This window comes from Ranitomeya variabilis, chromosome 5 (assembly GCF_051348905.1).
Source record: "Ranitomeya variabilis isolate aRanVar5 chromosome 5, aRanVar5.hap1, whole genome shotgun sequence".
Lineage (NCBI taxonomy): Eukaryota > Metazoa > Chordata > Amphibia > Anura > Dendrobatidae > Ranitomeya > Ranitomeya variabilis.
Genome location: NC_135236.1, coordinates 311,706,505 through 311,732,184, shown reverse-complemented (window position 1 = coordinate 311,732,184; position 25,680 = coordinate 311,706,505). Strand labels below are relative to the sequence as shown.

The following is a 25,680-nucleotide window of genomic DNA, read 5'->3' as shown; positions in this document are numbered from 1 at the left end:
GTTTAAAGTGCTCACTATGCTTCTAGATAAGTTCCTTGGGGGGTCTAGTTTCCAAAATGGGGTCACTTGTGGGGGAGCTCCAATGTTTAGGCACACGGGGGCTCTCCAAACGTGACATGGTGTCCGCTAAAGATTGGAGCCAATTTTTCATTCAAAAAGTCAAATGGCGCTCCTTCCCTTCCGAGCCCTGCCGTGCGCCCAAACAGTGGTTTACCCCCACATATGAGGTATCAGCGTACTCAGGACAAATTGGACAACAACGTCCGTGGTCCAGTTTCTCCTTTTACCGCTGGGAAAATAAAAAAATTGTTGCTAAAAGATCATTTTTGTGACTAAAAAGTTAAATGTTCATTTTTTACTTCCATGTTGCTTCTGCTGCTGTGAAACACCTGAAGGGTTAATAAACTTCTTGAATGTGGTTTTGAGCACCTTGAGGGGTGCAGTTTTTAGAATGGTGTCACTTTTGGGTATTTTCAGCCATATAGAACCCTCAAAATGACTTCAAATGTGAGGTGGTCCCTAAAAAAAATGGTTTTGTAAATTTTGTTGTAAAAATGAGAAATCACTGGTCAAATTTTAACCCTTATAACTTCCTAGCAAAAAAAAAAATTGTTTCCAAAATTGTGCTGATGTAAAGTAGACATGTGGGAAACGTTATTTATTAACTATTTTGTGTCACATAACTCTCTGGTTTAACAGAATAAAAATTCAAAATGTGAAAATTGCGAAATTTTCAAATTTTTTGCCAAATTTCCGTTTTTTTTCACAAATAAACTCAGAAATTATCGACCTAAATTTACCACTAACATGAAGCCCAATATGTCACGAAAAAACAATCTCAGAATCGCTAGGATCCGTTGAAGCGTTCCTGAGTTATTACCTCATAAAGGGACACTGGTCAGAATTGCAAAAAACGGCAAGGTCATTAAGGCCAAAATAGGCTGGGTCATGAAGGGGTTAAAGTGCAAACTTTGCATAAGGTACCGTAATAAAACTGGAGTTGACCTACAGATTTCTAAGCTTATCCAAAAAGCAAATATTTTAATATTCAAATGCCAAAACAATCAGCGGGTACTTTGGTGGCATGCCAGCAGACCAAACAAAGGTAGTAGATTTTTCCCTACTTTAGGCCAGGCTGCCAAAATAAATAGAAATGATAGGAGCCATTTGCCATATTGCCATTAAAAGCCAAGAAAAGACAAACACATCTAATAAGATCACTAGTAACGTGATTATACACAAGCTGACGTGACTGGTTTCAGTACTTGTGATACATGCTCAAATGTGAGCAATTAACATTTTATTTCCGCTATGTAACGTGGGAAAGGGAAGAGGTTCCAATCTTATCTTAAGATATTACACAGTTTCTGTAAAGCTCTGCTTACACCAATACATCATAAATAAAACACACACTTGTTTTATGGAAATAAAACATTAATAATACTGTGTAGATGTATACACCAACTCAATGTACTTCTACTGCCTTAACTCGATGAGTCTTCTGATGAGAAATGAGATTGGAGTTCTGGTTGAAATTTCGGCCACAAATTGGACATGTGAATGGTTTCTCTCCCGTGTGTGTTATCTGATGTCTTACGAGATTAGAACTGTTTGAGAAGCTTTTTCCACACTCAAAACATATAAATGGCTTCTCCCCTGTGTGAATGCTCTGGTGACGGACCAGACTGGAGTTCTTTGTAAAACATTGTCCACATTCTGAACATATGTAGGACTCTCCTCCTGTATGAATCTTCTGGTGTTCAGCAAGACTTGAACTCCGGGAGAAACCTTTCCCACACTCCGAACATACAAATGACTTCTCCCCAGTATGTATTTTCTGGTGCTCCACTAGGTTGGAGCTTCTGGCAAAACTTTTCCCACATGTTACGCAGGTAAACGGTTTCTCTCCTGTGTGAGTTCTCTGATGGTCAATGAGGTTGGAGTTCTTTGTGAAACTTTTTCCACAATCTGTGCACACAAAAGGCTTCTCTCCTCTGTGAATTCTTTGATGGTCAACAAGTGTTGAGTTGCTGGTAAAGCGTTTTCCGCAATCAAGACAGGCATATGGTTTTTCTCCAGTGTGAACTCGACGATGCGTTACAAGATGTGACTTTTTTGTAAAGTTTTTGCCACAAAGTACACATACGTACGGCTTCCCTTCTGTAGGATTCATGCAGAACTCTGACGGCCCAATTTCACTATCTTCAGAGAAGTCCTCCTCTTTTACCACAGGTATTATTACATCGCTTGTCTGTTTATGCTCGTGGGTTGAAGGGTCTGACAAACCGTTGACACTTTTGTATGCGTTATCAAATGAGCCATTATTTGATAAATTTACATAATCATTTTTCTGCACTTTAGACTCGATTTGCTTGTTGTCATTAGTAAGAGATGGTTCATAGAAAATCTCCTGTTTTTTCACGGTGTGAAAAGGAAGATGTTTCTCATTCCGAGGGGGAGATTCGTTGTACAAGAGTCTCACGGGCTTGCTCTTCCTTTTGCTTACTTTAGCTTTTGTAGGCAAACTTGAAATAATATCAGGTCTGATAGATGTGCTTTCTTCTTTCACAGAGTCTACGCCTACAGACTCAATGTTATATTCGTCAAGACTATTTTTGATGTTAAACTTATCATCTGTATAAAAAAATAATAAAAGGAACAGTTTGTAATTAAAATCCGCTTGGGGTAAGGAAACAGTCACACTGCATTAGCTGTTTAGGTAGGTTTGCCATATGAAACGTCAAATAGCCTCACATTCACATTATAAAAGGGAGAGAGTGTCCTTTGACTCATTAATATAGTATTAACATTTTTTCTGCTGTTTGGAATAGCGCAGTCTGCTCTAGTATTCCATACAGGAATCTATGCTGTTTGATATATATAGTAGGAAGTAATAGAGACTGGAAAGCTCTCAGCTGCTCAAGAGATTACTTGAGAATAATCATTGTAGTATAGTGACCTATGTAATAGGTAGGGGGCGCTGTATGAGCTTCCCAGAGTGTGCATAGAGGCATGTGGAGGCCATAGGAGTGCATGATAATCGCAGATATATGTGTTGTGATGAGACAAAGTCCGACAGAATTGTAGATGGCCGGTATGTGTGTCGCAGAGGAGGATACTCTGCACTGTCAGCCTGAAGCAAGGATGTTCTGGGACCTGTAGTCCTACATGTCAATGGTGTTTAGCTAGGGAGGCTGGCAGCGCTAGTTCTGAGAGATGGGAGGGTCAGACTAGCCAAACACACTCCCATCTAGGGGAGTGGTTAGTAGCATATAATGTGACTGAGGTTTGGTCACATGGGCTCTGAGTGTGGACCTGAATGGTCTGTGCTGGAAGGTCCTGGAGAGCCCCATGTGTTGGGAGTGTCGGCTCCCTGAAGAGCACATGGCGGGGGGCTCTGGACCTCGCACAGACCAGGCTGTGGAACGGATGGAGATCCGTGTTGTACTGACCGGGGTCAGAGTGAGAATGTCGGAAGGATGCCTCTAGTGAAGAGAGGTATCCGAGAACCTGTGCGGCAATGGCAGGTAACAAATGGAGATTCGTGTTGTACTGACCGGGGTCAGAGTAAAAGAAAGAGAGAGACATTGTGTCTGGGCACCTCTGAGGCCAAGGGGTGTCCAGGAACCCGTGAAGGTTGCCAACGGGTAAAGGTCTGAAAATCGTGTGTTATGCTGATCGGGATCAGTGAGGTACTGTGATAAAGCTGAATATGTGCAGACAGTGTTCATGCTATTATCAAGTTCCTGAAGATGTTGTTCATGTGGATGTGAAATAAAGCTAAGAGACTGTGTTTTGATAGAAAAACGCGCCTGTATGCGTTATTCCCGTGCCTAGCGAGTGTCTCCCAAGACCCGAAGTAAGGGAAACGCTACACCATGTTAGGTTTGACTGCTTCATCCATCAGCAAAAAAAAAACTGAACGTACCCTAAAAATCCAGCAGAAATAACCGGCTAAAAATAAATGGTATTCTTAACAAATGGACAGTTCTTTCTGCTCTAGATGCCCTAATCTTTAAAGACCACAAAGGTTTGTTAGTATGCATTCTACAGTATCATCAGCTCCTAAAACATCTCATGGCTCATAACCCCTAAGTAACAGTATTTACGAAGTGGATTAAAAGACCATGAATACAAATCTGCATTTTAAGGTTTTCTCTCTGACACCAGGAAATGCACTGTGCTCTGTATAATGCTTTTAGACGTACAAATGGGAAATGACAATATAGGAATCGGCATCTTTTCATCTAATTACTCTAGTTTAGGGTGGTATTCTAAACTGACAGTGCTTGTTTAAAGGGATTTTTATCTTAACAAGCCCTTTCCATATGGCATATTGCAGTATATGGATGTCATTCGGTTTCCCTTTCTGTGAGCCAAAGCAGGAGGCTTTTTTCAAGGTCTTTAACTAAATTTGCTTATGAAAGCTTTAACAAATTGTCTTCTTACCAGTTGCCTTCTGGCTTTGATCATTGCACATTAGCCCATCTTTAAAAAATTCTCTATACCCTTTTAAATATTCTTCCATCGTAGAATATACTTCAATATCCTCATGTTTTACAGGCATCTACAAAAAATAAAATAATAAAAACAGTCATGCAGGACTGAGAAAAATGCTAAACCTGGATACTATTGGAAGCTGCTCAAAATCACTGGCATAAAATCCATATTGCTTCAAGGTTTCTAAATGGTCATCACCAAACAGATTCCTAACAGACATAAAATACAGATTTACGTCTAGGGTCTTCTCTCTGGAGTATATGAAGGACTATAATGTATAAATGTATCTACTATATAATTGTCTAAGGGTCACTTCTGTCTGTCTGTCTGTCTGTCACGGATATTCATTGGTCGCGGCCTCTGTCTGTCATGGAAATCCAAGTCGCTGATTGGTCGCGGCAAAACGGCGACGGGCACAGTCCGGCGGCAAAATGGCCGCTCCTTCATCCCCGCAGTCAGTGCCTGCTCCATAATCCCCTCCAGTCAGCGCTCACACAGGGTTAATTCCAGCGGTAATGGACCGCGTTATGACGCGGGTAACGCACTCTGTTACCGCTGCTATTAACCCTGTGTGACCAACTTTTAACTATTGATGCTGCCTATGCGGCATCAATAGTTAAAAGATCTAATGTTAAAAATAATTTAAAAAAAATTTAAAATCGTTATATACTCACCGTCCGTCGGCCCCTCGGATCCAGAACCGGCCTTTCCCGCTCCTAGTGAGGCTCCAGTGACCGCTCCTTGCATTGCGGTTTCGCGAGATGATGACGTAGCGGTCTCGCGAGACCGCTACGTCATCATCTCGTGAGACCGTAATGCACTCTTGGGTCCGGAGCGCCCGAGGAGCGTCGGTAACCGCTTCGCTTGGATCCGGGGCCAACGGAAGGTGAGTATGTAACCATTTTTTATTTTAATACTTTTTTTTAACAGGGATATGATGCCCACATTGCTATATACTGGGTGGGCTGTGCAATATACTAAATGGGCTGTGCAATATACTAAGTGGGCTGTGCAATATACTACGTGGGCTGCGCAATATACTACGTGGGCTGCGCAATATACTACGTGGGCTGCGCAATATACTACGTGGGCTGCGCAATATACTACGTGGGCTGCGCAATATACTACGTGGGCTGCGCAATATACTACGTGGGCTGCGTAATATATTACGTGGGCTGCGCAATATATTACGTGGGCTGTGCAATATATTACGTGGGCTGTGCAATATAATACGTGGGCTGTGCAATATACTACGTGGGCTGTGCTATATACTACGTGGGCTGTGCTATATACTACGTGGGCTGTGCTATATACTACGTGGGCTGTACAATGTACTACGTGGGCTGTGCAATATACTGCGTGGGCTGTGCTATATACTACATGGGCTGTGCAATATACTACGTGGCCTGTGTTACACACTATGTGGCCTGTGTTATACACTACATGGCCTGTTATATACTGCGTGCGTGGGCTGTTATAAACTACGTGGCTGTGTTATATGCTATGTGGGCTGTTATACACTCCGTGGGCTGTGTTATATACTATGTGGCTGTGCTATATACTCTGTGGGCTGTGCTATATACTACGTGGCTGTGCAATATACTACGTGGGCTGTGCAATATACTACGTGGGCTGTGCAATATACTACGTGGGCTGTGCAATATACTACGTGGGCTGTGCAATATAATACGTGGGCTGTGCAATATACTACGTGGGCTGTGCAATATACTACGTGGGCTGTGCAATATACTACGTGGGCTGTGCAATATACTACGTGGGCTGTGCAATATACTACGTGGCTGTGCAATATACTACGTGGCCTGTTATATACTACATGGCCGGCCGCGAACAATCAGCGACAGGCGCGGGATTTGAACCACGCTTCGCTAATTGGTCGCGGCCGGCCGAATCCTGTGTATTCAATGTATTATTCTAAAATCTTCATAAATAAACTACATACATATTCTAGAATACCCGATGCGTTAGAATCGGGCTACCATCTAGTAATATATAAATGTATAAATAATGTAATATGTAATGTAATCATAATAAATAAATATATAATATATAATGCATAATATAAAACCCTAGTCCATGCCCTCATCATCACCCGCCTCGACTACTGTAACCTCCTGCTCTGTGGCCTCCCCTCTAACACTCTCGCACCCCTCCAATCTATTCTAAACTCTGCTGCCCGACTAATCCACCTGTCCCCCCGCTATTCCCCGGCCTCTCCCCTCTGTCAATCCCTTCACTGGCTCCCCACTACCCGGAGAATCCAGTACAAAAGCCTAACCATGACATACAAGGCCATCCACAACCTGTCTCCTCCATACATCTGTGACCTCGTCTCCCGGTTCTTACCTGCACGCAACCTCCGATCCTCACAAGATCTCCTTCTCTACTCCCCTCTTATCTCCTCTTCCCACAATCGCATACAAGATTTCTCTCGCGCATCACCCCTTCTCTGGAACTCTCTACCACAACATATCAGACTTTCATCTACCATCGAAACTTTCAAATAGAACCTGAAGACCCACCTCTTCCGACAAGCCTACAACCTGCAGTAACCACCGATCGACCAAACCACTGCACGACCAGCTCTATCCTCACCCATCCCTTGTAGATTGTGAGCCCTCGCGGGCAGGGTCCTCTCTCCTCCTGTACCAGCTGTGACTTGTATTGTTCAAGATTATTGTACTTGTTTTTATTATGTATACCCCTCCTCACATGTAAAGCGCCATGGAATAAATGGCGCTATAATAATAAATAATAATAATAATGTGATTACCTCCAAAGAATAACATTGGCACTATATTTAGTAACTATTCTATACACATAGGGGCTGATTCATCAAAGCTTTTATGCCAGAAAAGTAGTGTAAAAGCTTTGAAAAGAAGCACAATTTTTGCGTAACATGGAGTTGCACCCAAAAAAATAAAAATAAAAAATTGTGACTTTTGGCTTATTCACTCCATTTTGAATCAGGTTCGCCCATTACATTTATTAAAAGTGTCAGCGTTTGGTATGGCAGAAATACTACTCCAGTCCCCAACTGGAGTAATATTTCTGGCAAAGCACACAAAGGAGTACACCACTCAGAAGATGCACCAAATCCATTAAATGGTGTGCAGCTTTTAATTAATTCAGCACCATGTACCCCCAGAAAGACTACCATAGTGTGACAAGCGCTACGCCAGTCTTACTGAATCATATCTGACCACCACTCGCGTAGACATTAAACCGAGGCGTGATCAGGCATGACCAGTACTGCTCCATTCACACAAGGGACACGGCACCCCCATTCTCATGATTAGTTTGTGGACCCCTACCATACACACATTTATTACCTATCCTCTGGAAAATGAATACATATTGTTAGTGGGATAACCCCATCAAGAGTTTAATGTACACAGATAAATTTCTGTATTTCTGTGCAGCACAAAACACCTACCCGATCAGTTAGAATTGTAATAATTTTATTGGCAAGTGCTAAGACCTTCTTGGCCTTGTTTCTCTCCGATATCACCAAGCTGGGATCTTCTTCGGACACAGTGGAAGTACTGCTATCTGTTGTGGCATCATTATACTTTTTTACAACAATATAATCCTAAATGGAGAGAAATGTTAGTAAGTAACTCACTGATATGAAAGGAAAATATAGGTCACACAACGGTACAAAGCATTTAATGGAGTTGTCTCTAGGAAATATGGGCTATTAAGGTCTTCCACTCAGGACCTCTCTAATACAGGAAACTGTACATGAAAGATACATCAGTGGACAGATTATTCACATATAGCTGTGATCTGAGCAAAAGTTTCAAATCAACTACATTACTAAAGTTCATAAATGTCTTAAGTTCATAAACTGGGTAACATTGCAAAATGTGTGTAAAAACGAGCAACTCTGCAATTTACCCTTTCTGAAAATTCTCTCTGTTCTAACAAAGAATGGAGGATTTTTTTTTCACTTTAGTGTACAACTCATTGCCTAGGTTACTGGCCACCCTGCAGTCCCTGCCTGCCCATTTACCTAGGCAAGGAGCGTGCGGCATGAGCAGGGTCTATGCTTTACAGCTGCTCTGAGGCTGGCCGGATCGCTGGATCAACCAGCCTCAGTCTCCCTGAATTTCTCCCATGCTGCAGATGCAAAGCTTCTTCAGCTACCAGTGTGGGAAAATGTACACTTCGTACCAATGATGCGACCATGTTCCTGGTCTGAACTGTCAATCACCAGGAATGCACCATCCCCAGTAAAGCATGAAACCAGTAGGGGGGTGCACTGCTGAAGATTCACCTTGAGACAGCCCCTGTAAAGATTTGTTTGGAGGCAAGCCAAGCATCTTTCTAACTTTATAAGACCGTATAAAACGTCCACTATAACAGATCACTGGAAGAAGCACAAAAAGATTGCAGCTGCATACTGAAGACCTCTACTCCGCCATTTTGCCAGCATTATTTGGCCTGTAGCAGTCAGTACATACCTTCTTAACCTATCTGCTCACCTCTCCAATCAGAAGGTAGATAAGTTCCAGAGTATGGTTTGAAATTTTTCCAATCACCTGACTCTTGTCCTTGGACATCTTGTTCACCAAATTTACCAAATTAGTCAAATGCTCCGAGATTTGATGGTTATCGTTATGAGGGTTGTTGCCTGAGGTAAGTAACATACACAACTAATGTTTGAGGTCAACTTTCATTAGTTCATTGCATTTATAATATCTCAGTGTAAATTGTGACTAGTAAGTCAAAGCTTTACAATAGCACATTGTGCACTTACCCTCCCGACTGCTCTCTAAGAAACCTGAAGTTCCAGACAACTATTGAGGAAAAGAAAATTCCAACCTCAAGAAAGTCCAAGAACCATTAGATATGCACATTTAAAAATTATATTATAAACAAGAACCCATCCCCAATTAGTTATTTTTATAGTATCAAGTTATGTTGAATTGAAATCCATCCACATATGCAACATAATCCAGCACTACATTTATAGGGATAAACTAGGAAACATTTTTTTCTATCACCTTCCTCTGTGTATCTGTGCCACACAGGAAGGTATGCATGACAATGGCTTCACCTCACATCAAAAAGTACCCATGGGGGTTACTGATCGCCTGCTTGCTTACCTCTTCCTTAACCACGTGGATTATTTTGTTGGCTACATTCAGCATATTCTTCAACATCTGGTGGTCAAGCTCTATTTGTGGAATCACCATGCTTGCAGAAGACATTTCTGATGCATCAGTGTCACCCAAAGTAGTAGAATCTCCATGTTTCTTCACAATTATATAATCCTAAATTAAATAAAGGGATTAGAATCACAAAGAATGACTGAACTACACATTCACACAGATAATGTGCAGAACTAGAAAACAGCTAATAAATAAAAAACAAATTGTGTATACACACACAGATCAAAAAAACAAAAGGGAACGCTAAAATCCCACATCCTAGATATCACTGAATGAACTACTGTATTTTCTGGTGTATAAGACGACTGGGTGTATAAGACGACCCCCAACTTTTCCATATAAAATATGGAATTTGGGATATGCCCGCTGTATAAGACGGGGGTCATCTTATACGCCCAGTCATCTTATACGGCGTTTGGTTCCCAGGGTCTGAAGGAGAGGAGACTCTCCTTCAGGCCCTGGGATCCATATTCATGTTAAAAATAAAGAATAAAAATAAAAAATATGGATATACTCACCCCTCCGAGAAGCCTGGCTGTCACTGCTGCAAGCGTCTGCCTCCGTTCCTAAGAATTGCAGAGCATGAAGGACCCTCGATGATGTCGCAGTATTGTGATTGGTCCGTGACCGCTCATGTGACCGGTCACCTGACCGTGACGTCATCGAAGGTCCTTCACGCTCTGCAATTCTTAGGAACGGAGGCAGACGCTTGCAGCGGTGACAGCCAGGCTTCTCGGAGGGGTGAGTATATACATATTTTTTATTTTTATTGTTTATTTTTTACATGAATATGGATCCCAGGGCCTGAAGGAGAGTTTCCTCTCCTTCAGACCCTGGGAACATCCAGGATCGCTCCCTGCACATGCCGTACCTGGCGTATAAGACGACCCCCGACTTTTGGGACAATTTTTAGGGGTTAAAAAGTCGTCTTATACGCCGGAAAATACGGTATTCCAGTTGTAAATATTCATTACATAGTGGAATGTGTTGACAACAATAAAACCTAAAAATGATCAATGTAAATCACAACAAATATCCCACGGAGGTCTGAAGTTGGAATGATGCTCAAAATGAAAGAGGAAAATGAAGTTACAGGCTGACCCAACTTCAGTGGAAATGCCTCAAGACAAGGAAATTATGCTCAGTAGTGTGTGTGGCCTCCACGTGCCTGTATGATCTCCCTACAATGCCTAGGCATGCTCCTGATAAGGCGGCGGATAGTCTCCTGAGGGATCTCCTCCCAGACCTGGACTAAAGCATCCTCCAACTCCTAGACAGTCTGTCGTGCAACGTGACGTTGGTGGATGGTGCAAGACATGATGTCCCAGATGTGTTCAATCGGATTCAGGTCTGGGGAACGGGCGAGCGAGTCCATAGCTTCAATGCCTTCATCTTGCAGGAACTGCTGACACACTCCAGCCACATGAGGTCTGGCATTGTCCTGCATTAGGAACCCAGGGCCAACCGAACCAGCATATGGTCTCACAAGGGGTCTGAGGATCTCATCTCGGTACCCAATGGCAGTCAGGCTACCCTCTGGTGAGCACAGGAAGGGCTGTGCGGCCCTTCAAAGAAATGCCACCCCACACCATTACTGACCCACTGCCAAACCGGTCATGCTGAAGGATGTTACAGGCAGCAGATCGCTCTCCACTGCGTCTCCAGATTCTGTCACGTGCTCAGTGTAAACCTGCTTTCATCTGTGAACAGCACAGGGCGCCATTGGCGAATTTGCCAATCCTGCTGTTCTGTGGCAAATGCCAAGCGTCCTGCACGGTGTTGGTCTGTGAGCATAACCCCCATCTGTGGACGTCAGGCACTCAGACCATCCTCATGGAGTCAGTTTCTGCAGACACATGCACGTTTGTGGCCTACTGGAGGTCACTTTGCAGGCTCTGGCAGTGCTCCTCCTGTTCCTCCTTGCACAAAGGCCGAGGTAGCGTTCCTGCTGCTGGGTTGTTGCCCTCCTACAGCCCCCTCCACGTCTCCTGGTGTACTAGCCTGTCTCCTGGTAGCGCCTCCAGCCTCTGGACACTACACTGACAGGAGGGCGCGAAACGGCCGTCGTTCGGCTGCCACGTTCTATGTAACTATACACCCCCGAGCCGTGAAGAATCAATAAAGGAACCTGTGTGTGAAGATTGGTGAGTGCTGCCGTTATTTCTCTTCCTCCAACTATGCAAGATTGTTGTCTCTGCGGCTTTAGCACCCGACATCTGAAGGTTAATTGCGGTTTGATGGACTGAAGGATTCACGGTCTGTGACAGCGGTAGTGCGGTCAGCTGTTTCCTACTATTAACACTGACAAGACACGACAAACCTTCTTGCCACAGCTCACATTGATGTGCCATCCTGGATGAGCTGCACTATCTGAGCCACTTGTGTGGGTTGTAGAGTCCGTCTCATGCTACCATTAGTGTGAAAGCACAACCAACATTCAAAAATGACCAAAACATCAGCCAGAAAGCATTGGTACTGAGATGTGGTCTGTGGTCCCCACCTGCAGAACTACTTTATTGAGTGTGTCTTGATAAATGCCAATAATTTCCATCTGTTGTCTATTCCATTTGCACAACAGCATGTGAAATTGATTGTCAAACAGTGTTGCCTCCTAAGTGGACAGTTTGATTTCACACAAGTTTGATTTACTTGGAGTTATATTCTGTTATTTAAGTGTTAACTATTTTTTTTTTGAGCAGTGTATATACAGTGGGTACGGAAAGTAGTCAGACCCCTTTACATTTTTCACTCTTTGTTTCACTGCAGCCATTTGGTAAATTCAAAAAAGTTCATTTTCTTTCCCATTGATGTACACTCTGCACGCCATCTGGACTGAAGAAAAAGAGTAAGGTAGAAATTTTTGCAAATTTATTAAAAAAGAAAAACTGAAATATCACATGGTCATAAGTATTCAGACCCTTTGCTCAGTATTGAGTAGAAGCACCCTTTTGAGCTAGTACAGCCATGAGTCTTCTTGGGAATGATGCATCAAGTTTTTCACACCTGCATTTCGGGATCCTCTGCTATTCTTCTTTGCAGATTCTCTCCAGTTCCGTCAGGTTGGATGGTGAACGTTGTTGGACAGCCATTTTCAGGTCTCTCCAGAGATGCTCAATTGGGTTTAGGTCAGGGCTGTGGCTGGGCCAGTCAAGAATGGTCCCAGAGTTGTTCTGAAGTCACTCCTTTGTTATTTAACTGTGTGCTTAGGGTCATTGTCTTGTTGGAAGGTGAACCTTCGGCCAAGTCTGAGGTCCAGAGCACTCTGGAAGAGGTTTTCATCCAGGATATCTCTGTACTTGGCCACATTCATGTTTCCTTCAATGACAACCAGTCGTCCTGTCGCTGCAGCTGAAAAACACCCCCATACCATGATGCTGCCACCACCATGTTTCACTGTAGGGATTGTATTGGGCAGGTGACGAGTAGTGCCTGGTTTTCTCCACACATACCGCTTAGAATTATCACCAAAAATGTCTATCTTTGTCTCATCAGACCAGAGAATCCTATTACTCATAGTCTGGGAGTCATTCGTGTGTTTTTTAGCAAACACTATGTAAGCTTTCCTATGTCTTGCACTGATGAGAGGCTTCCATCGGGGCCACTATGCCATAAAGGCCCGACTGGTGGAGGGCTGCAGTGATAGTTGACTTTGTAGAACTTTCTCCCATTTCCCTACTGCATCTCTGGAGCTCAGCCACAGTGATCTTGGGGTTCTTCTTTTCCTCTCTCACCAAGGCTCTTCTCCGATTGCTCAGTTTGGTTGGACGGCCAGGTCTAGGAAGACTTCTGGTGGTCCCAAACATCTTCCATTTAAGGATTATAGAGGCCAGTGTGCTCTTAGTAACCTTGAGTACTGCAGAAATTCTGTTGTAACCTTGGCCAGATCTGTGCCTTGCCACAATTCTGTCTCTGAGCTCCTTGGCCAGTTCCTTTGACCTCATGATTCTCATTTGGTCTGACATGTACTGTGAGCTGTGAGGTCTTATATAGACAGGTGTGTGCCTTTCCAAATCAAGTCCTATCAGTTTAGTTAAACACCGCTGGACTCCAATGAAGGAGTAGAACCATCTCAAGAAGGATCACAAGAAAATGGACAGCATGTGACTTAAATATGAGTGTCTGAGCAAAGGGTCTGAATACTTATGACCATGTGATATTTCAGTTTTTCTTTTTTTGCTAAATTTGCAAAAATTTCTAATTTTGCTTTTTTTCCAGTCAACATGGGGTGCAGAGTGTACATTAATGAAAAAAAAAAATTAACTTTTTTGAATTTACGAAATGGCTGCAATGCCACAAAGAGTGAAGCAACTAAAGGGGTCTGAATACTTTCACTTCCCTCTGTACATACATATATACACAGTATATCACAAAAGTGAGTACATCCCTCACATTTCTGTAAATATTTAATTATATCTTTTCATGGGACAACAATGAAGATCTGACACTGATGTAATGTAGTCAGTGTACAGCTTTGTGTAGTAGTGTAAATTTGGTGTGCCCTAAAGCAGTGAGTACACCTCTAAATGAAAATGGCCAAATTGTGCTGAAAGTATCAATATTTTGTGTGGCCACCATTACACTGTGTGCAGAATTATTAGGCAAGTTGTATTTTGATAAACCCTACAGAAGAATACTGCACAAACCGGGATATCTCAAAATATTTATTAAATAGTCCAATAAAGAAGATTTTTATAACAAACACTAGATAAGATGCTTTGAAAAGTGAAAACTACAATGGGGCCGCAGATCAGAGGCTAAACACGTGCTAATATAAATACCAATGTCCACATCTATATATATAATTGTCTAAGGGTTTTTCCATCTGTCTGTCTGTCTGTCCTGGAAATTGTTGTGAACTGTGTTTCTGGGCTCCCTCTGGTGGTCACTAACGGTATTGTGTTAGGTATGTCTTGTTGCAGGCCTGAGCTCCAGCTGTGTCGTTAAGCAGCGGGTGTTTCCTATTTGAGTCTCCTCTGGACTCAGTCTCTTGCCTGGCATCGTTGTATCCAGACCTATTTGGGTCTCCTCCGGATTCCTTTCAGTCTGCCTCATGCAAGAAAAGCTAAGTCTGTTTTGTACAATTTGGATCGTTTGCATTATTCAGTGTTTTTGTCCAGCTTGCTTTACATTTGATTTTTTGACTCGCTGGAAGCTCTAGGGGGCTGATATTCTCCCTCCACACCGTCAGTCGATGTGGGGGTTCTTGAATGTTCAGCGTGGATGTTTTGTAGGGTTTTCTGCTAACCGCATAGTCCACTATCTATTTTCTGCTATCTAGACTATTGGGCCTCACTTTGCTGAATCTAGTTCATTTCTACGTTTGTGTTTTCCTCTTGCCTCACCGTTATTATTTGTTGGGGGCTTTCTATATCTTTGGGGTTCAATTTCTCTGGAGGCAAGCGAGGTCTTATTTTTTTCCCTTTAAGGGTAGTCAGTTCTCCGGCTGGCTCGAGACGTCTAGAACCAACGTAGGCACGTTCACCGACTACTTTTAGTTGTTTGTGTCAGGATCAGGTATGCGGTTAGCCCAGTTTCCACCTCCCTAGAGCAGTATTTATATTTTTGCTATCTTGCCGGAATATCAGAGATCCTCTGCCATTGGGATCATAACAGAATGCCAGGCCAAAAGAAAATGTTTAATGCATCGCAGAAGCGGGATTAAAAAGAAGTTCTGAGGTTTTTTTTGTTTTTTTTTTGCTGCAGTTTGCCTAGCTTCTTCCATCCCCTTTTACTCTGAGTGGCTGAATCTCTGCTGCAGATATGAATGTCCAGACTTTGACTTCTAGTGTGGATCAGCTTGCTGCTAGGGTGCAAAGCATTCAGGATTTTGTTATCCATAGCCCTATGTCTGAACCAAAAATACCTATTCCTGAGCCGTTTTTTGGAGATAGATCTAAATTCCTGAATTTTAGGAATAATTGTAAATTGTTTCTGTCTCTGAAACCTCGTTCCTCTGGTGATTCCGCTCAGCAAGTTAAGATTGTTATTTCCTTCTTGCGCGGCGACCCTCAGGATTGGGCCTTCTCTCTGGCGCCAGGAGATCCTGCATTGGTGAATGTTGATGCGTTTTTTCTGGCACTTGGTTTGCTTTATGAGGAGCCTAATCTTGAAAATCAGGCTGAAAAAATGTTGCTGGTTATCTCTCAGGGTCAGGACGAAGCTGAGGTATATTGCCAAAAATTTCGGAAATGGTCCGTGCTTACTCAATGGAATGAGTGTGCACTGGCCGCAAATTTCAGAAATGGTCTTTCTGAAGCCATTAAAGATGTGATGGTGGGGTTTCCTATCCCTACAGGTCTAAATGATTCAATGGCTCTAGCCATTCAAATTGATCGACGTTTGCGGGAGCGCAAATCTGTTAATCCTTTGGCGGTGCTGTCTGAACGGTCACCTGATTCTATGCAATGTGACAGAATTCTGACCAGAGCCGAGCGACAAAATCATAGACGTCAAAATGGGTTGTGTTTCTACTGTGGTGATTCAACACATGTTATCTCAGCATGCTCTAAACGTTTAAAGAAAAAAGTTAATCCTGTCGCCATTGGTACTTTTCAGCCTAAGTTTATTTTGTCTGTGACTTTAATTTGTTCATTATCTTCTTACTCAGTTATGGCTTTTGTGGATTCTGGTGCTGCTTTAAGTCTGATGGATTTGTCGTTTGCCAAGCGCTGCGGTTTTGTCCTGGAGCCTTTGGAAAATCCTATTCCTCTTAGAGGAATTGATTCTACGCCATTGGCAGAGAATAAACCTCAGTATTGGACGCAGGTGACCATGTGCATGACTCCTGTACATCGGGAGGTGATTCGTTTTTTGGTGCTGCTTAAAATGCATGATGTTGTCGTTTTGGGTCTGCCATGGTTACAGGCCCATAATCCAGTTTTAGATTGGAAAGCTATGACTGTGTCTAGTTGGGGGTGTCAGGGGATTCATGGCGATTCTCCATTGGTGTCTATTGCTTCTTCTACTCCTTCTGAGATCCCTGAGTTTTTGTCAGACTTTCAGGATGTATTTAATGAGGCCAGGTCCAGTGCCCTTCCTCCTCATAGGGACTGTGATTGTGCTATAGATTTGATTCCTGGTAGTAAGTTTCCTAAGGGACGACTCTTTAATTTATCTGTGCCAGAGCATGCCGCGATGCGGAGTTATATAAAGGAGTCTTTGGAGAAGGGACATATTCGCCCATCCTCGTCCCCTCTTGGTGCAGGATTCTTTTTTGTGGGCAAGAAAGACGGGTCTCTGAGACCTTGTATTGATTATCGTCTTCTGAATAAGATCACTGTTAAATTTCAGTATCCTTTGCCATTGTTGTCTGATTTGTTTGCTCGGATTAAGGGATCCAGTTGGTTCACCAAGATAGATCTTCGTGGTGCGTATAACCTTGTGCGCATAAAGCAGGGAGATGAATGGAAAACGGCATTTAATACGCCTGAGGGTCATTTTGAGTACCTGGTGATGCCTTTCGGATTATCTAATGCTCCTTCTGTGTTTCAGTCCTTTATGCATGACATCTTCCGGAAATATCTGGATAAATTTATGATTATTTATCTGGATGATATTTTGTTTTTTTCTGATGATTGGGAGTCCCATGTGAACCAGGTCAGGATGGTGTTTCAGGTTTTGCGGGAGAATGCTCTATTTGTGAAGGGCTCAAAATGTATCTTTGGGGTACAGAAGGTTTCTTTTTTGGGTTTTATTTTTTCCCCTTCTACTGTGGAGATGGACCCAGTTAAGGTCCGTGCCATTCATGACTGGACTCAGCCCACGTCTGTTAAGAGCCTGCAGAAGTTCTTGGGCTTTGCTAATTTTTACCGTCGTTTTATCGCTAATTTCTCCAGCGTGGTTAAACCTTTGACGGATATGACCAAGAAGGGTTCTGATGTTGCGAATTGGTCTCCTGCGGCCGTGGAGGCCTTTCGGGAGCTGAAGCGTCGGTTTACTTCAGCGCCAGTCTTGTGCCAGCCGGATGTCTCTCTTCCCTTCCAGGTTGAAGTTGATGCTTCTGAAATTGGTGCAGGGGCTGTTTTGTCGCAAAAAAGTTCTGATGGCTCCGTGATGAAGCCATGCACCTTCTTTTCAAGGAAATTTTCGCCTGCTGAGCGGAACTATGATGTTGGTAATCGGGAGTTGTTGGCCATGAAGTGGGCATTTGAGGAGTGGCGACATTGGCTCGAGGGAGCTAGACATCGTGTGGTGGTCTTGACTGATCATAAAAATCTGATTTACCTCGAGTCTGCCAAGCGCCTGAATCCTAGACAGGCCCATTGGTCGTTGTTTTTCTCCCGTTTTGACTTTGTGGTCTCGTACCTGCCTGGTTCGAAGAACGTGAAGGCTGATGCACTTTCTAGGAGTTTTGTGCCTGATTCTCCAGGAGTCTCTCAGCCGGCTGGTATTCTCAGAGAGGGAGTAATTTTGTCTGCCATTTCCCCAGATTTGCGACGAGGGCTGCAAAAATTTCAGGCTGATAGGCCTGATCGTTGTCCACCAGAGAGATTGTTTGTCCCTGATGGATGGACCAACAGAGTTATTTCTGAGGTTCATTCTTCGGTGTTGGCGGGACATCCTGGGATTTTCGGTACCAGAGATTTGGTGGCCAGGTCCTTTTGGTGGCCTTCCTTGTCGCGGGATGTGCGTTCTTTTGTGCAGTCCTGTGGGATTTGTGCTCGGGCTAAGCCTTGCTGTTCTCGTGCCAGCGGGTTGCTTTTGCCCTTGCCTATCCCGAAGAGGCCTTGGACGCACATTTCCATGGATTTCATTTCGGATCTTCCGGTGTCTCGGAAGATGTCTGTCATCTGGGTGGTGTGCGATCGTTTTTCTAAAATGGTCCATTTGGTGCCCTTGCCTAAGTTGCCTTCCTCCTCTGATTTGGTTCCTTTGTTCTTTCAGAATGTGGTTCGTTTGCATGGCATCCCTGAGAATATTGTATCTGACAGAGGATCCCAGTTTGTGTCCAGATTCTGGCGATCCTTTTGTGGTAAGATGGGTATTGATTTGTCTTTTTCGTCGGCTTTTCATCCTCAGACTAATGGCCAGACCGAGCGAACTAATCAGACGTTAGAGACTTATTTGAGATGTTTTGTTTCTGCTGATCAGGACGACTGGGTTACCTTTTTGCCACTGGCCGAGTTTGCCCTTAATAATCGGGCTAGTTCTGCCACCTTGGTTTCACCCTTTTTCTGCAACTCTGGTTTTCATCCTCGTTTCTCCTCGGGTCAGGTTGAACCTTCTGACTGTCCTGGGGTTGATTCTGTGGTGGATAGGTTGCAGCGGATTTGGAACCATGTGGTGGACAATTTGAAATTGTCACAAGACAAGGCCCAGCGGTTTGCCAACCGCCGCCGCGGTGTGGGTCCCCGACTTTGTGTTGGGGATTTGGTTTGGTTGTCTTCTCGGCATGTTCCTTTGAAAGTCTCCTCTCCTAAGTTCAAGCCTCGCTTTATCGGTCCTTATAAGATTTTGGAAATCCTTAACCCGGTGTCTTTTCGCTTGGACCTTCCAGCGTCTTTTGCTATTCATAATGTGTTCCATAGGTCCTTGTTGCGGCGGTATGTGGTGCCCATGGTTCCTGCTGTTGAGCCTCCTGCCCCGGTTTTGGTTGAGGGCGAGTTGGAGTACGTGGTGGAGAAGATTCTGGATTCTCGTGTCTCTAGACGGAAACTCCAGTATTTAGTTAAGTGGAAGGGCTATGGTCAGGAGGATAATTCCTGGGTTGTCGCCTCTGATGTTCATACGGCTGATTTGGTTCATGCTTTCACGCTGCTCATCCTGATCGCCCTGGGGGTCTTGGTGAGGGTTCGGTGACCCCTCCTCAAGGGGGGGGTACTGTTGTGAACTGTGTTTCTGGGCTCCCTCTGGTGGTCACTAACCGTATTGTGTTAGGTATGTCTTGTTGCAGGCCTGAGCTCCAGCTGTGTCGTTAAGCAGCGGGTGTTTCCTATTTGAGTCTCCTCTGGACTCAGTCTCTTGCCTGGCATCGTTGTATCCAGACCTATTTGGTCTCCTCCGGATTCCTTTCAGTCTGCCTCATGCAAGAAAAGCTAAGTCTGTTTTGTACAATTTGGATCGTTTGCATTATTCAGTGTTTTTGTCCAGCTTGCTTTACATTTGATTTTTTGACTCGCTGGAAGCTCTAGGGGGCTGATATTCTCCCTCCACACCGTCAGTCGATGTGGGGGTTCTTGAATGTTCAGCGTGGATGTTTTGTAGGGTTTTCTGCTAACCGCATAGTCCACTATCTATTTTCTGCTATCTAGACTATTGGGCCTCACTTTGCTGAATCTAGTTCATTTCTACGTTTGTGTTTTCCTCTTGCCTCACCGTTATTATTTGTTGGGGGCTTTCTATATCTTTGGGGTTCAATTTCTCTGGAGGCAAGCGAGGTCTTATTTTTTCCCTTTAGGGGTAGTCAGTTCTCCGGCTGGCTCGAGACGTCTAGAACCAACGTAGGCACGTTCACCGGCTACTTTTAGTTGTTTGTGTCAGGATCAGGTATGCGGTTAGCCCAGTTTCCACCTCCCTAGAGCAGTATTTATATTTTTGCTATCTTGCCGGAATATCAGAGATCCTCTGCCATTGGGATCATAACAGGAAATCCCGCGTCTCTGATTGGTCGAGGCTGCCTGGGCCTCGACCAATCAGCGACGGGCACAGTATCGACGTAGATGTCATAATGGAAATCCCGCATCTCTGATTGGTCGAGGCCGCCTGGGCCTCGACCAATCAGCGACGGGCACAGTATCGACGTAGATGTCATAATGGTTGCAATGGCGACGATGTTGTCATAAAGGTTGCCTTGACCAATCAGCGACGGGCACAGTCTGCCGCGAATTCTGGAATTATCATTGTCCATATACTACGGGGACATGCATATTCTAGAATATGGCCTGGGCCTCGACCAATCAGCGACGGGCACAGTATCGACGTAGATGTCATAATGGAAATCCCGCGTCTCTGATTGGTCGAGGCCGCCAGGCCTCGACCAATCAGTGACGGGCACAGCATGGCGACGATGAGGTCATAAATGTTGCCTCGACCAATCAGCGACAGGCACAGTCTGCCGCGAATTCGCCTCGACCAATCAGCGACGGGCACAGTATCGACGTAGATGTCATAATGGTTGCCATGGCGACGATGTCATAAAGGTTGCCTCGACCAATCAGCGACGGGCACAGTCTGCCGCGAATTCTGGAATCATCATTGTCCATATACTACGGGGACATGCATATTCTAGAATACCCGATGCGTTAGAATCGGGCCACAATCTAGTATTACATTAATCGGTGTGAATAGCGAGTCCATTATAGGAACAATACACTAGGCTGGTGGGGGACATCCAGCAACAACACCTAAAGCAGACATCAATGAAGTAAAAAGACTAAGAGCATAGTTACCTCAGACCTGCGGCACCACCACCCCTACACGCGTTTCGGCGTGCGTGCCTTCTTCCGGGGACTCCCTATAATGGACTCGCTATTCACACCGATTAATGTAATATGTGGACATTGGTATTTATATTAGCACGTGTTTAGCCTCTGATCTGCAGCCCCATTGTAGTTTTCACTTTTCAAAGCATCTTATCTAGTGTTTGTTATAAAAATCTTCTTTATTGGATTATTTAATAAATAAATATTTTGATATATCCCGGTTTGTGCAGTATTCTTCTGTAGGGTTTATTATATTTGCTGCATGGGATTTTGCTATATCTGATCCCCTGATTGGGCACAGGTGTATTGTATTTGACACACTGTGTATTGTGTATCATTATTGGTTTAAGTTGTATTTTGATCACATGATACTTTGTATACATGTTGTCCTACTCCCAGCTGTTCAGGCTTGAGAGCCAACTACCAATTAAGTAAATCAGGTGATGTGCATCTTTGTAATGAGGAGGGGTGTTGTCTAATGACATCAAAACCCTATATAAGGTGTGCTTAATTATTAGGCAACTTCCTTTCCTTTAGCAAAATGGGTCAGAACAGAGATTTGACGGGCTCTGAAAAGTCCAAAATTGTGAGATGTCTTGCAGACGGATGCAGCAGTCTTGAAATTGCCAAACTTTTGAAGCGTGATCACCGAACAACCAAGCGTTTCATGGCAAATAGCCAACAGGGTCGCAAGAAGCGTGTTGAGCAAAAAAGGCGCAAAATAACTGCCCATGAATTGTGGAAAATCAAGCGTGAAGCTGCCAAGATGCCATTTGCCACCAGTTTTGCCATATTTCAGAGCTGCAACTTTACTAGAGTAACAAAGCATAAGGTGGGCGATACTCAGGGACATGGCCAAGGTAAGGAAGGCTGAAAAACGACCACCTTTGAACAAGAAACATAAGATAAAACGTCAAGACTGGGCCAAGAAATATCTTAAGACTGACTTTTCAAAGGTTTTATGGACTAATGAAATGAGAGTGACTCTTGATGGGCCAGAGGCTGGATCAGTAAAGGGCAGAGAGATCCACTCCGACTCAGACGCCAGCAAGGTGGAGGTGGGGTACTGGTATGGGCTGGTATCATCAAAGATGAAATTGTGGGACCTTTTCGGGTTGAGAATGGAGTGAAGCTCAACTCCCAGACCTAAATCTAAAAAAAAAAAACACTCCAACTTCCAAAAATATTAACCTTTGATATTTATGAGTCTTTTGGGTTGATTGAGAACATAGTTGTTGATAAATAATAAAAATAATCCTCTAAAATACAACTTGCCTAATAATTCTGCACACAGTGTATTTTCAAGCACTGCCTCAACTCTCCTGGGCATGGAGCTCACTAGAGCTTCACCAGTTCCCACTAGAAGCCTCTTCTCCTCCATGACAACATCACGGAGCTGGTGGATGTTAGAGACCTTGCGCTCCTCCATCTTCCGTTTGGGTATGCCCCACATATGCTCAATAGGGTTTACGTCTGGAGATATGCTTGGCCAGTCCATCACCTTTACCCTCAGTTTCTTTATGAAGGCAGTGGTTATCTTGGAGGTGTGTTATGTTGGAATATTGCCCTGTATATAATATATTTATATAAGAGAATCACCTCTCCGGTCAGTAGACAGATAATTTCCAAGCTGGATGTTAGGAGCTCACCATTCACTTGTATCTGCTCCTTGTTCATCGCACCTTCAAACGATTTGCAAGTCTGACACAGATGAAAAAAAGTCAATGAGATTTGAAGAGGTGCAACAAAAATTTTAAGGTAACCTGTCAGAAACTTCTGCCACCCCCAAACCCCCCTTCCCGGCTGATTCACTCCAGTACATGCCATTGAGTTGTCAAAGACATGTCGATCAGCCAGGGGAGGGTGTTACCAGGTAAAGAATAGAGCAGGAGGCTGAGTAGCCAGAAATGTGCTGTCACGTACCAATGCACTTCAAGACACAACTTGAAAACCCGATTTCTGCTGGAGCTGAAACTTTGGGGATCAACTGGCTTATCTTTTGAAGTGACTGTCAGCACAAACTGACTGTTCAAACCAAGTACAGGCACTCTTTGCTCCATGGTGGGTCCAATCATTTATTTACCTTTCCACCTGCTTGGTTTCCATCTCTCTCCACCCCGTCTTGTTTTACTGACAGCTCTGCTTCATAGGGTCAGAGAAGGGTGGGGGTAGGTGGAAACCAAGCACGTAGAAAGGTGTAGATAAGTGATTGGCCCCGTCGTGAAGCAATGAGCGCCTGTGCTGACAGTCCCTTTAAATACACCTTCCCACCTGTTTGGTTTCCATCTATCTCCACCCTTCTGTGGCCATATGAAGCCAGAGCTGTCACTCAATAAAGGGGGATGGAAACAGAGGGGAAAACAAGCATCTGTGAAGGTGTATATAAAGGATTGGCCCCGCCATGAAGCACCGAGCGGAGGGACTAAGTTTGAACAGTCATTCTGTGCTGACAGAGTCCCTTCAAAGGGCTACACAGTCATATCAATCATTTGGCCTATAAAAATTTCTGACAGGTTCCCTTCAACTCAAAATGATCTTAAAATTAATAATAAATAAACATTGCATTTACAAAAGCTTTATATTTAATTTGATTTTCTACTGCAGAATTAAAAAAATAAAACTAAACAAGTGAGAATAAATAATACTACTAGTATAATTCGGCATCCTCACCAATCGCCACTTGTAAAAAGTGATCAGCTGTGGTGTAACACGTCTGTATGTGCACGATGTGCAGAGTCCGCCTGTATACGTGCGATTATTGCTGAAGTGTTAAGTGAACACTTCAGACAGATTGGCCATATTGGTCACATGTATGCCTAAGCAAAGAGTTTTTGTTTTTTTATTATTTATAGTTCTTTATTTCACAAATTTACACTAAATAATCAGATTGCGTTATCTATTTTTTGGTTGTTCTTATGTATGATCTTGAATTACAGGATGGCAATAGTGAAGGTTTGTGTTGCCATGCAGACCTCACTGACATAGTGTTATAGACTGTCTCTGTCTTCTATTTGGGGGTCCCCAGTGCTCTGACATAAAGGACCTGACTTGCTCCACGGGAGGAGCATTAGTGGACAGTCATGTGACCTCACATGTGAAATTTGCATACTTGTGGTCAGGTGCTGCAGATTCTCATCTGGCTTTTCTCAATAGAAAAGAACAGAGATAAGTGCAGGAGTCTAGTTGGCTTGTGACCACTTGGATGCAGATCTAATACATGCAATCATGTGACAGCCCGCCCGCCCGGAGAGCAAAGGAGAATGAGGACAATGACCCGCTGCAGACCCTCGTGATTCAGCAGTCACCTCTTTATAGCCCACCACCTGGATTAATGGTCATTAATAGGTTACATGTTTACAGTGGAAACAGAAAGCTGCTCTCATGTCATGCTTCACTCCACTATCAGCGTTGTTTCAATGTTAGCAGGAAGTTCCCCATCCTCCTTTGTGTCTACAGGTGATGTGATAAAGGAGGCTGGTGGCTCAGTTCAGAAGCTAAGCCAGCCCCCTTCTGTAATCCAGTGATCAGAATGAGCCCGGCCCTTCTCACATCACAGGGCACAAACCCAAAGCTGAGGGTGGAGTGCATGGGCGCAGAATAAGGGAACTGGTGCAGCCATCAGAATTTAATGGGAGCTTACCACTGTTATCCCATAGACCAGTGTTCCCCAGCAGGTCAGGTGTCAGGATTTCCTCACAGTGATGAATGCTTGCCTTAGTGTCACCTGGGCCATACTGAGGAGATGCTGGACACAAGCTGTTGGGGGCACTGCTGTAGACGATGAGGGGTGCAGAGGTGTGCGGTCACCACTGGATCCTACAGAGGGCGCTCAGAGCCCCGCTCCCGGGTTCGGTGCGGTCCCGGAGAGACCCCCAGTAATCAGCCAGTTCTCAGTACATTAGGAAGGCCCCCCTCTCTATCTGGGCAGCCCTGGGACCACTTCCACCTGCAGACATTTATTCATTGTGGCTACAGAGGGAGAATCGGATTATTGGGGTCAATGCTGGTGTACATAGGAGTCATGGCACAGACACAGTAACCAGAGGACCAGCCAGCTCCTGGTACTAATGGGAGTCACCTGCCGCCCCGCAGTCACCGAGCACATACCTGCCTGCACACCGCCTGTGAGAGCCGGGGCTGGTGGCCGGACACAGGAGCGGGCCTCTCCGGGACACTAACGCATCTCACCATGGGAAGGGCACAGTGTGTGACAGACTGTGGCCGCAGCCTGCCTGCAGGGGACGGGAATAACAAAGGGCAAAAGCTCCACACTGCACGGCTACAGGACCTGCGGTGAGGTCATCACCACGTGATCAGTCACATGGACGAGGCAGGAAGGCTGGATTCTAGTGTGATGGAGGACCTTTCATGATGCCAGGACCACGTGACTAATCACAAGGCAGGCTAGTAGTCACAACAGGAATAAAGGACCTTTGGTGATGTCATGATCATGTGATCAGCAGTATGGGAGGAGCCATGCTGTGGGGTTTGGCTGCGGCTATGAGTAGAGTCTGTGTATGGTTTATGTGTACGGTTCTATGGATGTGCTTATGGCATGGACATGA

General features: G+C 44.3%; 1 protein-coding gene across 3 annotated transcripts; it reads right to left on the bottom strand.

The window, feature by feature from the left end:
* Positions 1 to 1,015: 1,015 nt before the first annotated feature.
* On the bottom strand, positions 1,016 to 25,456 carry LOC143775878 (uncharacterized). 3 transcript variants are annotated; one of them, XM_077264572.1, is made up of 8 exons: positions 25,223 to 25,456; positions 22,715 to 22,816; positions 9,630 to 9,797; positions 9,281 to 9,320; positions 9,006 to 9,154; positions 7,955 to 8,110; positions 4,450 to 4,567; positions 1,016 to 2,634 (listed from the first exon to the last, which is right to left on the bottom strand). In XM_077264572.1, the coding sequence occupies exons 1-8, from the start codon at positions 25,304 to 25,306 to the stop codon at positions 1,466 to 1,468; spliced, it is 1,986 nt and encodes a 661-aa protein (XP_077120687.1). In that variant the 5' UTR covers positions 25,307 to 25,456; the 3' UTR covers positions 1,016 to 1,465. The 3 variants fall into 3 exon arrangements, with proteins under 3 accessions (XP_077120687.1, XP_077120688.1, XP_077120689.1); XM_077264573.1 differs by having other exon boundaries at positions 22,765 to 22,816; XM_077264574.1 differs by having other exon boundaries at positions 1,265 to 2,634; positions 22,765 to 22,816; positions 24,756 to 25,385.
* Positions 25,457 to 25,680: the final 224 nt, after the last annotated feature.